The sequence below is a fragment of the Pristiophorus japonicus genome, chromosome 8 (assembly GCF_044704955.1).
Source record: "Pristiophorus japonicus isolate sPriJap1 chromosome 8, sPriJap1.hap1, whole genome shotgun sequence".
Taxonomy (NCBI): Eukaryota; Metazoa; Chordata; class Chondrichthyes; family Pristiophoridae; genus Pristiophorus; species Pristiophorus japonicus.
In genome coordinates this window covers 104425484-104442298 of record NC_091984.1, presented here as the reverse complement: position 1 = coordinate 104442298, position 16815 = coordinate 104425484, and the positions used below count along the sequence as shown (strand labels likewise).

The 16815-nt window shown below is 46.6% G+C and overlaps 1 protein-coding gene and 1 long non-coding RNA gene across 2 annotated transcripts in view; one reads left to right on the top strand and one right to left on the bottom strand.

Annotated features, from left to right (window-relative positions):
* LOC139268679 (uncharacterized) overlaps positions 1-2369 on the bottom strand; it is a 25634-nt gene extending 23265 nt beyond the window's left edge. Inside the window, exon 1 of the long non-coding RNA XR_011594085.1 lies at positions 1898-2369. This is a non-coding gene — a long non-coding RNA (uncharacterized lncRNA). The remainder of the gene's footprint in view (positions 1-1897) is intronic.
* Positions 1976-16815, top strand: LOC139268677 (paramyosin). The gene is made up of 3 exons (XM_070887221.1): positions 1976-2184; positions 10920-11049; positions 15653-16815. Exon 3 carries the CDS (start codon positions 15666-15668, stop codon positions 16476-16478), a length of 813 nt encoding a protein of 270 aa, XP_070743322.1. The 5' UTR covers positions 1976-2184; positions 10920-11049; positions 15653-15665; the 3' UTR covers positions 16479-16815.

Sequence of the window (16815 nt, the reverse complement as noted above, 5' to 3'; positions counted from 1 at the left end):
TGTCCCTGCAGTACAGATTCACACGAGGCACATACTGAAGTCAAGGTCACTCAGGACCTGCAACTTTATTACACAGCTCTCGAATGCCACACTTGCCTGAGACCTGTCCTTATATACTTGTCTGGGACAGGTATCCAGTGTCTCCTGCAAGTGCACCCCTGGTGGTAAGGTAAGCTTGTGGTTACAGGTCATCTCTGGTTACAGTCATGTATAGCATGGTAAGATACAGTTATATACAGTAGTGTGAGATACATGACACTTTGGAACAGAGGAGACTGAGGGGAGACCTGATTGAGGTGTATAAAATTATGAGGGACCTAGATAGAGTGGATAGGAAGGACCTGTTTCCCTTGGCAGTGGAGGTCAATAACCAGAGGACATAGATTTAAAGTAATTTGGAGAAGGTTTAGAGGAGCTATGAGGGGAAATGTCTTCACCCAGCGGGTAGTGGGGGTCTGGAACTCACTGCCTGAAAGGGTGGTAGAGGCACAAACCCTCAACACATTTAAAAAATGTTTGGATGTGCACTTAAAGTGCTGTAACCTACAGGGCTGTGGACCAAGAGCTGGAAAGTGGGATTAGGCTGGATAGCTCTTGGTCGGCCGGCGCGGACACGATGGGCTGAAATGGCCTCCTTCCATGCTGTAAATTTCTATGTTTCTATGTTTAAGAATATAAGAAATAGGAGTAGGCTATTTGGCCCCTCAAGCCGGCTCCGCCATTCAATAATATCACGGCTGATCTGATCATGGACTCAGTTCTACTTCCCCGCCTGTTCCCCATAACCCTTTATTCTCTTATCGCTCAAAAATCTGTCTATCTCCGTCTTAAATATATTCAATGATCCAGCCTCCACAGCTCACCGGAGCAGAGAATTCCACAGATTTACAAGCCTCAGAGAAGAAATTTCTCCCTATCTCAGTTTTAAATGGGTGACCCCTTATTCTGAGACTATGTTCCCTAGTTTTATTTTCCCCTATGAGTAGAAATATCCTCTCTGCATCCACCTTGTCGAGCCCCCTCATTATCTTATAAGTTTCAATAAGACCACCTCTCATTCTTCTGAACTCCAATGAGTAGAGCCTCAACCTACTCAACTTTTCCTCATAAGTCAACCCCCTCATCCCTGGAATCAACCTAGTGAACCTTCTCTGAACTGCATCCAAAGCAAGTACATCCTTTCTTAAATATGGAAACCAAAACTGCATGCAATACTCCAGGTGTGGCCTCACCAATACCCTGTATAGCTGGAGCAAGACTTCCCTGCTTTTATACTCCATCCCCTTTGCAATAAAGGCCAAGATACCATTGGCCTTCCTGATCACTTGCTGTATCTGCATAATATCCTTTTGTGTTTCATGCACAAATACCCCCAGGTCCCGCTGTACTGCGGCACTTTGCAATCTTTCTCCATTTAAATAATAACTTGCTCTTTGATTTTTTTCTGCCAAAGTGCATGACCTCACACTTTCCAACATTATACTCCATCTGCCAAATTTTTGCCCATTCACTTAGCCTGTCTATGTCCTTTTGCAGATTTTTTGTGTCCTCCTCACACATTGCTTTTCCTCCCATCTTTGTATCGTCAGCAAACTTGGGTACGGTACACTCAGTCCCTTCTTCCAAGTCATTAATATAGATTGTAAATCTACTCATCCTATCCTCATAAGTCAACCGCCTCATTTCCAGAATCAACCTAGTGAACCTTCTCTGAACAGCCTCCAATGCAAATACAGGGAACTCTCGTTTATCCGGATCGCTTGGGGATTCGGCAATTCTGGGTAAACGAATTTTCCGTTAGGACGAGTTTACATTTTAAATTTAAAACCTTAATGAATAAATACAATCAGCTACAAACAGTAACAAGGCAGTCACGTATGCAAAAGATGGACATTACCAGCATGCATGTACTTCCATCGGACTGTAATCGCGGAGGGACAAATGCTGCACTGGGAGTGGCTGCAGGTGGCCTCGAGGAGGAGATTGTCTAGCTCCGGAGTTCCGGAGCGCGCTCTCCGGGCTGTGTTCTGTACCTGGAACTCGGTGCCGGCACTGCCCCCATTCCCAATGTCAGCGGCGGCCGCGAGAGTCAGCGGCTGCAGCAGCAGCGCACACACACACACACACACACACCAGCAAAGCAAAGGCAGAGGAGAGATTTTGCAACAGAATGATCTACAACAGGTGGGTGATTTGCTCTTCGAGGTTACCGTTCAGGTGGCAATGTAGAAAATTAAACCTATTCATTGGTTAAAATGAACTCCATGCTAATCAAAACAGCCAGTGAGAAGTGGTGACGCTGTAGTGTCCCTGCACCTTACTACAAATTCACACGAGGCATGTATTGTAGACACAGTCACTCTGTGACCTTAACCTTTATTCTCAGGACCAAGGAGTGCTGACCCTGGGTGGGACCTCCCCTTTTATACCTGGAAACCGAGGTGAGGAGAGTCTCCCACAAGTTCACCCCCTGTGGTCAGGGTATGCATTTCTCAGATATAAGTACAGTGTACAGGAGTTGCATGGTGGTTACAGTTACATGAAGATTACCGTTGCATGATGGTTACATACATGACAGACGCAATATTTTAAATTCCGTTACAGCGGGTTTTCCATTAGATTCGTATCCAGATAAACAAGAGTTACCTATATATCCTTCCTTAAATACAGAGACCAAAACTGTACACAGTACTCCAGGTGTGGCCTCACCAATACCCTGTACAGTTGTAGCAGGACTTCTCTGCTTTTATACTCTATCCCCCTTGCAATAAAGGCCAACATTCCATTTGCCTTCCTGATTACTTACTGTACCTGCATACTAACTTTTTGTGATTCATGCACAAAGACCCCCAGGTCTCTCTGTACTGCAGCACTTTGCAATTTTTCTCCATTTAAATTAAAATGTGCTTTTCTATTATTTCTGCCAAGGTGGATAACCTCGCATTTTCCCACATTATATTCTATCTGCCAAATTTTTGCCCACTCACTTAGCCTGTCTATATCCCTTTGCAGATTTTTTGTGTCCTCCTCACAATTTGCTTTCCCACCCATCTTTGTATCATCAAACTTGACTACATTACACTCGGTCCCTTCATCCAAGTCATTAATATAGATTGTAAATAGTTGAGGACCAAGCATCGATTCCTGTGGCACCCCACTAGTCACAGTTTGCCAACCGAAAAATGACCCATTCATCCCGATTCTCTGTTTTCTGTTAGTTAGCCAATTCTCTATCCATGCTCATATATTACCCTCAACCCCGTGTAATTTTATCTTGTGCAGTAACCTTTTATGTGCCACCTTATCGAATGCCTTTTGGAAATCCAAATACACCACATCCACTGGTTCCCCCTTATCCACCCTGTTCGTTACATCCTCAAAGAACTCCAGCAAATTTGTCAAACATGATTTCCCTTTCATAAAACAATGCTAACTCTGCATGATTGAATGTCCTGCTACTGCTTCCTTAATAATGGACGCCAGCATTTTCCCAATGACAAATGTTAGGCTAACTGGTTAAAATTACCAGCTTTTTGTCTGCCTCCTTTTTTAAATAGCGGCGGTACATTTTCGGTTTTCCAATCTGCTGGGACCGCCTCAGAATCCAGGGAATTTTGGTTGGGAGAAATTTATTCTCTCAGAGAGTTGTAACTCTTTGAAATTCTCTGCCCCAGAGAGCTGTGGAGGCTGGGACATTGAATATATTTAAGGAGGAAATAGACAGATTTTTGAGCGATAAGGAATAAAGGGTTATAGGGAGTGGGCAGGGAAGTGCAGCTGAGCCCATGATCAGATCAGCCATGATCTTATTAAATGGCGGAGCAGGCTCGAGGGGCCAAATGGCCTACTCCTGTTTTTATTTCTTATATTCTTATGTTCTTATGAATTGCGGGAAAGATGACCATGGATTTGGGAGGCGACAACACATTCAAGGACTTTGGAGAGGAAAGGGAGGTTGGAGATGGTGCGTTAGTTTGCAAGGACGGAAGGATCGAGGGTTGGATTTTTGAGGAGAGGGGTGATGACGGCAGATTTGAGGGAGAAGGGGACAGTACCTGAGGAGAGCAAAACATTAGCAATGTCAGCTAACATGGGAGCCAGAAAAGGGAGTTGGGTGGTCAGCAGTTTGGTGACAAGGGAGCAGAATGATTCTGGAATAGTGAGCGATTTTGACAGACGAGAGCAGGACCCAATAGTGCTTTATGTGGTCTTACCAGATCTGGCGGTGAATGGCTAAACCATTTATCCGCCATATCCGTTCAAATCTACATCCCTTGGACTTAAGGGAGCGAAGATCAGGGCTGTACCAGAGGTAATGGCCAGACTATGGTTATGGGCAAAGGCATTGGGCCCCGAGTCATATCTAGCACAAAGGAAGATGGATGTGTTTGCTGGAGACCAATCATCTCAATCCCAGGACATTGCTGCAGGAGTTCCTCAGGGCAGTATCCTATGTCCAACCATCTTCAGCTGCTTGATCAATTACCTTCCCTCAATCATAAGGTCAGTAGTGTGGAAGTTCACTGATAACTGCACAGTGTTCAGTTCCATTCGTAACTCCTCAGATAATGGAGTAGTACATGCCCACATGCAGCAAGACCTGGACGTCATTCAGGCTTGGGCTGATAAGTGGCAAATAACATTCGCGCCACACAAGTGCCAGGCAATGATTATTTCCAACAAATAAGAGTCTAACCAATGCCCGTTGACATTCAATGGCATTACTATCACTGAATCCCCCATCATCAAGATCCTGGAGGTCACCTTTGATCAGAAACTTAAATGGGCCAGCCACATAAATACTGTGGCAACAAGAGCAGGTTAGAGGCTGGGTAGTCTGCGGCGAATATCTCACTCCTGACTCCCCAAAGCCTTTCCACCATCTGCAAGGCACAAGTCAGGAGTGCGATGGAATACTCTCCACTTGTCTGGATGTGGCAGCACTCAAGAAGCTCGACATCATCCAGGACAAAGCAGCCCACTTGATTAGCACCCCATCCACCACCTTCAACATTCACTCCCTCCACCACTGGCGTACCATGGCTGTAGTGTGTACCATCTACAAAATGCACTGCAGCAACTCACCATGGCTTCTTCAACAGCACATCCCAAAACCCACAACCTCTACCACCTAGAAGGACAAGGGCAGCAGGTGCATGGGAATCCCACCACTGGCAAGTTCCCCTCCAAGTTACACATCATCCTGACTTGGACATACATCACTGTTCCTTCATCGTCACTGGGTCAAAATCCTGGAACTCCCTCCCTACCAGCATTGTGGGAGTACCTTCACCACACAGACGGCAGTGGTTCAATCAGGCGGCTCACCACCACCTTCTCGAGGGCGATTAGGGATGGGCAATAAATGCTGGCTTTGCGAGGGACGCCCACATCCCAGGAACGAATAAAAAAAAAATAAGGAATTCCACAGTTTGAAGATAAGAACATAAGAAATAGGAGCAGGAGTTGGCCACCTGGCCCCTTGAGCCTGTTCCGCCATTTAATAAGATCATGGCTGATCTGATCATGGACTCAGTTCCAATTCCCTGCCCGCTCCCCATAACCCTTTATTCCCTTATCGTTCAAAAATCTGTCTATCTCCACCTTAAATATATTCAATGACTCAGCCTCCACAGCTATCTGGGGCAGAGAATTCCATAGATTTACAACCAAAGATGGTGGGAAAGAAATAATGAGCTCCAGGAGGAGACAGTGTAGTCGGTCTTGACATTAAGATATGATGGCCAGGATAGTTCCTTAAGGAAATATGTCAAAGCCAGGGAGAGGGTGAAGAGATTTACTACAATATCAGGAGTGAGAGGCTTTAGTTACAAGAACAGGTGCGAGAAACTGTGGTTCTTTTCAGTAGAGCAGAGGAGGTTGGAGATCTGATAGAGATACTTAAAATTATGAGGGGTTTTCTTGAAGTAAGTAGATGAAACATATTTCTACTGGTTGGTCAGTCAGCAGCTAGATGGCATAAATTTCAGATCAGCACCACAACAAGGAGACAGGTCAAAAGATTTGTTTTAGTGCGCAGGGACCCGGCAAGGCCTCGCAAATGCCGGTTTTCGGGGTGCGATGCGCATGTGCCGAAAGCCGGCTTTTTCAATCTGTCAATGTAAAGTCCTGTCCCCTCAGTACAGATTCACACGAGGCATGTAGTGAAGTCAAGGTCACTCTGGACCTGCACCTTTATTTCACAGCTCTGGAATGCTGCACTTGCCTGAGACCTGTTCTTATATACCTGTCTCTTGCAAGTGCACCCCTGGTGGTAAAGTATGCTGGTGGTTACAGGTCATATCTTATTACAGTCATGTATAGCATGTTGGGATACAGTTATATATAATAATGTAAGATACATGACATCACCCTCCCCCAAGGTCTTATTGTCTTTATAGGTTCAGTCTCTCAGGTAGTCTACGCTCTCGCATGGAGCGTCTGAGTTGTGGTTCACTTGTTTGCCTTGGTGTCTGTTTTTCTTTGGGTGTGGTTGCTGGTAACTCGCCTGGGCTGTCTGTTTCGTTTGGTGTGATTGTTGTTGACTCGCCTGGGCTGTCTGTTGGGATTGCCCTTTCCTCAGGTTGTTCCCTCTGTCTGTCCACCAGGTGTGGTGCGAGTTCCACATTGTAGTCTGCCTCTGGTTCCGCAGTGTTGTTGGTAAATCTGCTTTTGACTTGGTCTACATGCCTCCGGCAGGTTTTGCCATTGTCCATTTGTGCTACCAGTAGCCTGTTTCCTTCCTTGCCCGTTACTGTCCCTGCAAGCCATTTGGGACCACTGCCATAGTTTAGTACAAACACTTTGTCCCCTATCTCATTCCATCTCCCCCTTGAATTTCTGTCATGGTACTCAGTCAGCTTACGGCGCTTTGCCTCAATGATTTCGTGCATGTCTGGGAGGATTAATGAGAGCCTTGTTTTTAAAGTCCTTTTCATCAACAGTTGCGCGGGGGGGATCCCAGTCAGTGAGTGCAGACGAGATCTGTATGCCAGCAGCAGTCGCGACAGGCGACCCTGCAGCGTGGGACCTTGGATTTTAAGCATGCCTTGTTTAATGATTTGCACTGCTCTCTCCGACTAGCCGTTGGAGGCCGGCTTGAACGGTGCCGTCTTGACGTGATTTATGCCGTGGTCAATTATAAAGTCTTGGAATTCTGCGCTGGTGAAGCACGGACCATTGTCACTGACCAATATGTCAGGGAATCCGTGCGTTGCAAACATGGTTGCGAGGCTCTCCACAGTGGTGGAGGTTGTGCTCGAGTTTAAAATGGTGCATTCGATCCACTTTGAAAATGCATCTACAACTACGAGGAACATTTTGCCCATGAATGGGCCCGCATTGTCTACGTGCACTCGTGACCACAGTTTGGTAGGCCAGGGCCAGGTGCTCAGTGGAGCATCCCTGGGGGCATTGCTGAGTTGGGCACAAATGGTGCACCTTCGGACGCAGAGCTCCAAATCCGCATCAATACCAGGCCACCAGACATGGGATCTGGCTATGGCCTTCATGAGAACGATCCCCGGGTGCTCGCGGTGGAGCTCCCGGACAAATGCCTCTCTGCCTCGCAGAGGCATGACTACTCAGCTGCCCCACATCAGGCAGTCTGCTTGTAGTGATAGCTCATGCATGCGCCTGTGAAAGGGTTTTAATTCCTCAGCACAGGCATCGCGTGCCTCTGCCCAGTCATCGGTTAGGACACATTTTTTTACTAAGGATAACGTGGGGTCGCTGGCCGTCCAGGCTCTGATTTGGCGAGCTGTCATGGGCGAACCTGTGGACTCAAAGGCATTGATTGCCATGACTATCTCACAGTCCTGTTCGTCAGACCCTTCCGTGGTCGCCAGGGGGAGCCTGCTGAGCGCGTCGGCACAGTTGTCTGTGCCTGGTCTGTGCCTTATGGTACAGTCGTAGGACGCCAGTCTGAGTGCCCACCGTTGAATTCGCGCTCTCGGATAGGAGGGACGTGAGGGGCTTGTGGTCGGTTTCTAACGCGAACTTGGCCCCGAAAAGGTATTGGTGCATCTTTTTGACACCGTACATGCACGTGAGCGCCTCCTTCTCTACCATTCCGTACCCGTGCTCCGCCCGCGAAAGCGACCTGGAGGCATAAGCTATGGGTTGTAATTTGCCCGCACGATTGACATGTTGCAAAACGCACCCGACCCCATACGCTGACGCATCGCATGTGAGAACTAGCTTTTTACCTGGGTCAAAGAAAGTCAAAACACTGTTGGAACACAGAAGGTTGCGTGCCTTATTGAAGGCATGTTCCTGGATGTCCCCCCAAAACCAATCGCACCCCTTCCTGAGTAGCATGTGGAGAGGTTCCAGCAGCGTGCTTAAGTTCTGCATAAAGTTCCCAAAGTAATTGAGTAGCCCGAGAAAGTTCTGAGACATTCCGGGGCCTGGCTGCCAGGCGAATTGCTTCTGTTTTGGACTCTGTTGGGTGGATTCCATCAGCGGCAATCCTTCTGCCCAAAAATTCAACCTCGGGTGCGAGAAACAGGCACTTGGATTTCTTGACTCGTCGGCCTACCCGATCCAACCACTTTAGTACTTCCTCCAAATTACGGAGATGGGAGTCGGTATCCCTGCCCGTGATAAGTATGTCGTCTTGAAATACAACCGTCCCCGGGATAGACTTGAGCAGACTCTCCATGTTGCGCTGGAATATGGCAGCTGCCGACCTGATGCCGAATGGGCATCGATTGTACATGAAAAGGCCTCGATGTGTGTTGATGGTGGTGAGTAGCTTGGATTCCTCGGTCAATTCTTGCGTCATATACGCAGATGTGAGGTCTAATTTTGAGAAATGTTTACCTCCAGCCAATGTGGCAAATAAGGCCACCGCTCTGGGCAGCGGGTACTGGTCCTGTAGGGAGACTCTATTTAAGATAGATTTGTAGTCCTCACAGATTCGTACGGATCCATCAGGCTTCATGACTGGGACGATGGGACTTGCCCAGTTGCTAAATTCCACAGGTGATATAATGCCTTCCCGCAGAAGCCTGTCTAGTTCGTGTTCAGTCTTTTCCCTCATCACATAGGGAACAGCTCTGACCTTGTGATGGACCGGTCTAGCATCCTGTGTGATGTAGATTTTTACTTTGGCCCCTTTGAAAGTGCCCACACCTGGCTGAAAGAGATATTCAAATCGCTTTATAACTGTTGAGCAGGATGTCCATTCCTCTAATGACATGGCATGGACATCATCCCATTTCCAGTTTAGTTTTGCCAGCCAGCTTCTCCCCAGTAGTGCTGGGGGGTCTCCGGGGACAATCCACAGGGGAAGTCGGTTCACTGTCCCTTTGTGTGTGACAGAGAGCATGGCGCTGCTGAGGACTGGTACGATTTCTTTGGTATAGGTCCTTAGTGTGGTGTCGACCCTTGTGAGTTTTGGTCTGTCTCTTTTATGCGGCCACAGTTGTTCAAATTGTTGAGCGCCCATGAGAGATTGACTCGCTCCCGTATCCAGCTCCACGTTGACAGATATCCCGTTGAGTAGGACCCTCATCATTATAGGAGGCGTCCTGTTATAGGAGCAGTGGCCATTTATCGTGTTGACCTGCTGTACACCGGTGTCCCGGGCACTGTCCCCACCATCTTCTGGTCCGCTTTCCGACCCATCTGATTCGTATATCAGCCGAGCTGCTGTTTTTTTGCACATGCGGGCCAAATGCCCTGTATATTCACAATTTCTGCAAACAGCCTGCTGAAATCAACATCCCCTTGACGAGTGCCCACCCCCACACCTCCAGCACAAACCTGTTCCATTGTTCAGAATTCCCAAAGAATGAGCTGCGTCTGACTGATCTCTCTTGAGCTTCTCTCAGTTTGTAGTTGATTGCTCGCATTGTGGTTTGATGAGGTGTGAACGGCCATTCCTGTGGCCCTTGATGGCTTCTGCCTGCTATCGAGAGCCTGTTCTCCCGGTTTTGTCTGTGTGTGGGGGTAGCAGCTTGATGGCTTCTGCCTGATGTCGAGAGCCTGTTCTCCTAGTTTTGTCTGTGTGTGGGGATAGCAGCTTGTTTAGTGCTGTGAACTTCTTCTTCCGATATTTTGTTAGTTGTCGTACCTGCATTGTAAATCAACCTCGTTTCTTCTTCCCCTACCAAGAATGTCTGTGCAACCAGTGCTGCTGCCTCTAAGGTCAGGTTCTTGGTCTCTATGAACTTTCAGAATATGCCTGCATGGCCTATTCCTTCAATGAAAAAGTCTCTCAGCATTTCTCTCCTCAGTTCATCGGAGAACTCACATAAACTAGCCAACCTCCGAAGTTCCGCCACGAAGTCGGGTATGCTCTGGCCCACACAGCGTCTGTAGTTGTAGAACCTGTGTCTGGCCATGTGTAGGCTGCTCGCTGGCTTCAGGTGGTCTCTTACCAGTGTGCTCAATTCTTCAAACGACTTGCTTGCTGGTTTCTCGGGTGCCAACAGACCCTTCATTAAAGCGTATGTTTTCGAGCCACAGCTGGTCAAGAGATGGGCACTTCGCTTGTCTGCCTTATTGTCGCCTAAACATTCTTTGGTTACAAAGCTTTGCTGGAGCCTTTCTATAAAGTCCTCCCAATTGTCTCCCGCATTGTACTTTTCATCTGATCCGTTGTTCGCCATTCTGTGGATTCTGTAATCCTGTAACCCGTCGCCACTGTAAAGTCCTGTCCCCTCAGTACAGATTCACACGAGGCATGTAGTGAAGTCAAGGTCACTCTGGACCTGCACCTTTATTTCACAGCTCTGGAATGCTGCACTTGCTTGAGACCTCTCCTTATATACCTGTCTCTTGCAAGTGCACCCCTGGTGGTAAGGTGTGCTGGTGGTTACAGGTCATATCTTATTACAGTCATGTATAGCATGTTAGGATACAGTTATATATAATAATGTAAGATACATGACAGTCAAGATTTCTCCATACAGATCCTCTGCATCCCCGGGAGAAGGACATCCACACGGGAGAGATTGGGCTATTGTGAAAGACATCTCCTCGTGTGTTGCACAGCGAATCTAGGCCTCCGACCGGAATCCTACATTCCTCCGGGACCATCAGGTACTTGCGTAAATTTTTTTCAAGTCGGAGGCGTTTATATGAAGGAAGCCTCCGACCACAATTTTCCCCCCAATATGTGAGGGTTGTTGGGACATGGGATGCTCTCCCAGAAATGGTGAGGGAAGCAGAGTTTATAATAGTTTTTTAAAAATAAGTTAATAAATATTTGAAAAAAGAAAAATTAAAAAGGATGTGGGGAAATGGCAGGGGATAGGATCAAGAGCCCGAACAGACATGATGGGCCAAATTGTCTCCTATGCTGTAAAATTCTATAATTTCTATCTATTTCAATATCCAGAATAAATCTTGTGAATTTAAGCAAACACATTTCGTGCTTAAGTAGATGGGGAATCAGGTTTTGTTGCCAGTTATAGATTGGGATGTAGACAAATCGCTGAATATTTCATTCTATTGAACAAAGGGCAGTTCTCCTCAAGAAGTAACTAACTTCCTAGCGGGTGACAAATGCTTAACATAAGAACATAAGAGTTAGGAGCAGGAGTAAGCCATTCGTGCCTCGAGCCTCCTCTGCCATTGAGTAAGATCATGGCTGATCTTCTACCTCAACACCACTTTCCTGCACTACCCCAATATCCCATAATTCCCTGGGGTATACAAAAATCTAGCGATCTCTTTCTTGAATATACTCAACGACCGAACATCGTCCTTTGCGGAGAGAATTCCAAAGATTCACCACTCTCTAAGTGAAGACATTTCTCCTTATCTCAGTCCTAAATGGCCGACCCTTTATTCTGAGACTGATCCCTGGTTCTAGACTCCCCAGCCAGGAGAAACATCCTCCCTGCATCAACCTGTCAAGCCCTGTAAGAATTTTATATGTTGCAATGAGATCACCTCTCATTCTTCTGAGCTCTAGAGAATATAGGCCTAGTCTACTCAATCTCTCCTCATAGGACAACCCTGTCATCCCAGGAATCAGTCTGGTGAACCTTTGTTGCACTCCCTCTATGGCAAGTATATCCTTCCTTAGGTAAGGAGACAAAAACTGTACACAATACTCCAGGTGTGGTCTCACCAGGGTCCTATATAATTGTATACTCAAATCCTCTTGGAATAAAGGTTAAAAATACCATTTGCTTTCCTAATTGCTTGCTGTAACTACACATTAACTTTCAGTGATTCATGTGCAAGGACACCCAGATCCCACTGAATGCCAACATGTCCCAATCTCTCACCATTTATAAAATACTCTGCTTTTCTATTTTTCATGTCAAAGTGAGTAACTTCACATTCCTCTACATTATATTCCATTTGCCATGTGCTTGCCCATTCACTTGGTCTGTCTATATCCCCTTGAAGCTTCTTTGCATGCTCCTCACAACTTACGTTCCCTCACAACTTGCATTCTCCTCACAAGTTAAATTCCCACCTAGCTTGTGTTCCTTAAAACTGCACCATTCGCTGGAGCTGAGCTCACTGCAAATAAACAACGAGAAACCCATTGCACTACTCGGAGAGTTGTGTTAATTCATGTCATTGCATTGGTACAGTTTGAAATGTTTATCATTGAATGGTACGAGCTATTCGGACCACCGTGCCTGTGCCAGCTCTTTGAAAGAGCTATCCAATTAGACCAACTCCCCGAATCTTTCCCCATAGAACATAAGAAATAGGAGCAGGAGTTGGCCATTTGGCCCTCGAGCCTGCTCCGCCATTCAATAAGACCATGGCTCATCTGATCTTGGCCTCAACTCCACTTCCCTGCCCGCTTCCCATAACCCTGAACTCCCTTATCATTCAAAAATCGGTCTATCTCCACATTAAATATATTCAATGGCCCTGCCTCCACAGCTCTCTGGGTAGACAATTCCAAAGATTCATGACCCTTTGAGAGAAGAAATTCCTCCTCATCTCCGTTTTAAATGGGCAACCCCTTATTTTGAAACTATGCCCCCTATTTCTAGATACCCCCATGAGGGGAAACATCTTCTCTGCATCTACCCTGCCAAGCCCCTCATAAGCTTATACGTTTCAATAAGACCACCTCTCATTCTTCTAAACTCCAATGAGTATAGGCCCAACCTGCTCAACCTTTCTTCTTAAGACAACCCCTTCATCTCAGGAATCAACCTAGTGAACCTTTTCTGGACTGCCTCCAATGCAAGAATATCCCTCCTTAAATAAGGAGACCAAAATTGTGCGCAGTACTCTAGGTGTGGCCTCACCAACGCCATGTACAGTTGTAGCAAGACTGCCCTACTTTTTATACTCCATCCCTCTTGCAATAAAGGCCAACATTCCATTTGCCTTCCTAATTACTTGCTGTGCCTGCATGCTAACTTTTTGTGATTCATGTTCAAGGACCCCCGGATCCCTCTGTACTGCAGCATTTTGTAATCTCTCCATTTAATGTGAGGTTATCCACTTTGGTGGCAAAAACAGGAATCAGAATATTATCTGAATGATGACATTAGGAAAAAGGAGGCACAACGAGACCTGGGTGTCATGGTACATCAGTCATTGAAAGTTGGCATGCAGGTACAGCAGGCGGTGAAGAAGGCAAATGGCATGTCGGCCTTCATAGCGAGAGGAATTGAGTATAGAAGCAGGGAGGTCTTACTGCAGTTGTACATGGCCTTGTTGAGGCCACATCTTGAATATCATGTACAGTTTTGGTCTCCTAATCTGAGGAAAGATATTCTTACTATTGAGGGAGTGCAACGAAGGTTCACCAGACTGATTTCGGGATGGCAGGACTGACATATGAAGAAAGACTGGATCGACAAGGCTTATACTCACTGGAATTTAGAAGAATGAGAGGGGCTCTCATAGAAACATATAAAATTCTGACGGGATTGGACAGGTTAGATGCAGGAAGAATGTTCCCGATGTTGGGGAAGTCCAGAACCAGGGGTCACAGTCTAAAGATAAGGGGTAAGCCATTTAGGACCGAGATGAGGAAAAACTTCTTCAATCAGAGAATTGTGAACCTGTGGAATTCTCTACCACAGAGAGTTGTTGATGCCAGTTCGTTAGATATATTCAAGAGGGAGTTAGATGTGGCCCTTATGGCTAAAGGGATTAAGGGGTATGGAGAGAAAGCAGGAATGGGGTCCTGAAGTTGCATGATCAGCCATGTTCATATTGAATGGTGGTGCAGGCTTGAAGGGCCAAATGGCCTACTCTTGCACCTATTTTCTATGTTTCTATGTAAATAATAATAATTTACTTTTTTATTTTTCCTACCAAAATGGATAACCTCACATTTTCCCTGAGCCTGTCTATATCCCTTTGATTTTGGTGACGTCCAATCCAGCCATCCTTCTCCAATTCGTCGCCTCCAGCACCAGCTCGCGCTGCTCCCTGAAGTGGCCTCCACGCTGCTCCTGGGCCGCGGCACCTCTGCTCCTTTTACGGCCCCGACCTGTGGCTGGTGGTTTCTTGCACCACCTAGTAGATTAGAGGGTACCTAGTGGGTAATCAAGGTCACTGATTGGAGCATGGGCAGGTACAGCAGGAGCGGCGAGGTCGGGGCACAGGAGCAGAGAGAGATTATAGAGCGACATGATGAGGCCCCAGGAGAGGCAAGGGCCCTGGGGCAGCACCGGCCAGCCCACACTGCGATATGTGTGCGCACTAGGTCTGTGCAGCAGAGCTGGTCTCCAGTGGTCTTGGTTAATCCTTGCCATTGAAACAAGACCTAGCTCTGTCAAGCCCATGTGGTAGCCGGTGGGCATCTCCCTGATCTTATTTACTCTATGCAAATTTGCTCGTGGCTGAGGTAGTAATCCTGAGATTATTACCTTTGTGGTTCTGCTTTTTAATTTAGCCCCTAGCTGCTCATACTCCTTCAGCGGAACCTCTTTGTTTGTCCTACCTATGTCACTGGTACCTACGTGGACCATATCAACTGGATCTTTCCCCTTCTACTCCAAGTTCCTCTTCAGTCCAGAGGAGATGTCCTTAACCCTGGTATCGGGCAGGCAACACAGCCTTCAGGACTCATGCTCTCAGCTGCAGAGAACAGTATTTATCCCCCTAACTATACTGTCCCCTACCTCTACAACATTTGAGGCAGTGCATTCCAGTACATTTACAACTCACTTCCTGAATAAAATTCTCATCTCAGCTCTGGTTCTTTTGCCAATTACCTTAAATCCATGTCTACTGGTTACCAACCCTCCTGCCAGTGGAAACAGTTTAGTCAGTAGTAACATTGATCATTTAATATTATTTTCAAATAGATATTAAAGGTTATCTCCAGATAACTGGTGGACACCAGTGTGATGCACAGCGACCACATCTGCAGAAAGTTTCGGTGGCTGGAGGAACTTCTGCTCCGAGTTGATGAGCTGGAGTCCAAGCTTCAGACAGCAGTATTGTACACCAGGGCCTCCTTACTTAAACCTGGAAACTAGGACCAAAGTTAGGCTGAAAATGCTGGAAATACTTAGCAGGTCAGGCAGCATCTCTTCTGACGAAGGGTCATCGACCTGAAACGTTAACTCCATTTCTCTCTCTGACCTAATGAGTATTTCCAGCATTTTTCTGTTTTTATTTCAGATTCCAGCATCCGCAGTATTTTCCTTAGGTGTGTAATGTGTGTGTGTGTGTCAAAACCATTTCTCTGTGTTTGCCCCAGCCTCAGATTGGAAATGTCCGGCCCAAAGGGCGAGACCCGGGGGTCAGTGCCACCGAGAAACTCGCTGAGCAAGTCGGAGGTCAAGAAACTCTTACAAAAATACAAGAAAGAGCGAGACGAAGCGTCGAGGAAAGGGGAAATGAGCCGAAATAAATTGCAAGTGATCGAGACGGCGACACGGGCACAGATCCGTGAACTGAAAGAGAGGATCAAAGCCCTGAAGTCGGATAACAAGAGGCTGAACAATACCATCACAAAACTCCGGCCCGAGCTGCAGTTGGACGCTAACGTCAGACTGAGGGGCACACTCACCAGGGAGGTGGTGAAAGAACTAAAGGAGAGGGCGGAACGATGCAAGAATCTCCTGCAAGAAAACACCAGGTTAAATCGGGAAATAAATCAACTGACCTCGGACCTGACTCGGGCGGAAAATGTCAGGAAGCTTTTAGAAGAGCGTCTCCAAGCAGCTCAGAGTCAGGTGAAGAGTTTGAGCAACGAGCAGGACCGGGTGTCAAAACTGTGGGAAGAAGCCAAGATTGAGAGAGAGCAAACCATGCGGATTAACCGCCTCCTGAGAGAGTCCCTGTTTAATAAGCAATGTCACCAGACTTTGGATAAGTGCATTCAGACCATCGCCTCCATCCCCATTTACAGGAGGTTTCAGAAGAGAAACTCCGAGGGGACTGCAAGACAGCAGGAGCTTCACCAGCTGACGGGAAAAATGAAGCAAAGGTTTGGGGATCAGGCGTCGGTGCTTCCTAAAGAAAGCCGAGGCAACAATTCAGCAAGATCATCGACAAAAATCTACAGAATTTCCCCAAACTGAGGCCTATTCCCTGCCATACCGAGGGAAGAGGAATCAGTTTGAATGGAGAAAGAGCTCCTCAGACAATCAGCACGTGGATACGAGATATTTGTCTTTAATCATCAAAAATGAATTTTCAATCTGTGTGTGTGTGTGAAACAGCATTTAAATATTTATTGTTTCTCAGAGAATGTATTTGTATTCAGTGTGACGACAATTGAGTTCATCGACAATTGAGTTCATAAGACTGTAGTGTAAAATCATTTCTAATCTCACCTGTGTCTACATTTTAGTCTTTAGCAACAATATAAATATCCTGCAGGGTAAGAGTGATTACAATGGTTTTGTATTAAATTGA

What these genes read in the sequence shown, in the direction of transcription:
- LOC139268677 (XM_070887221.1), top strand. Translation starts at nt 15,666, where the DNA reads ATGTCCGGCCCAAAGGGCGAGACCCGGGGGTCAGTGCCACCGAGAAAC.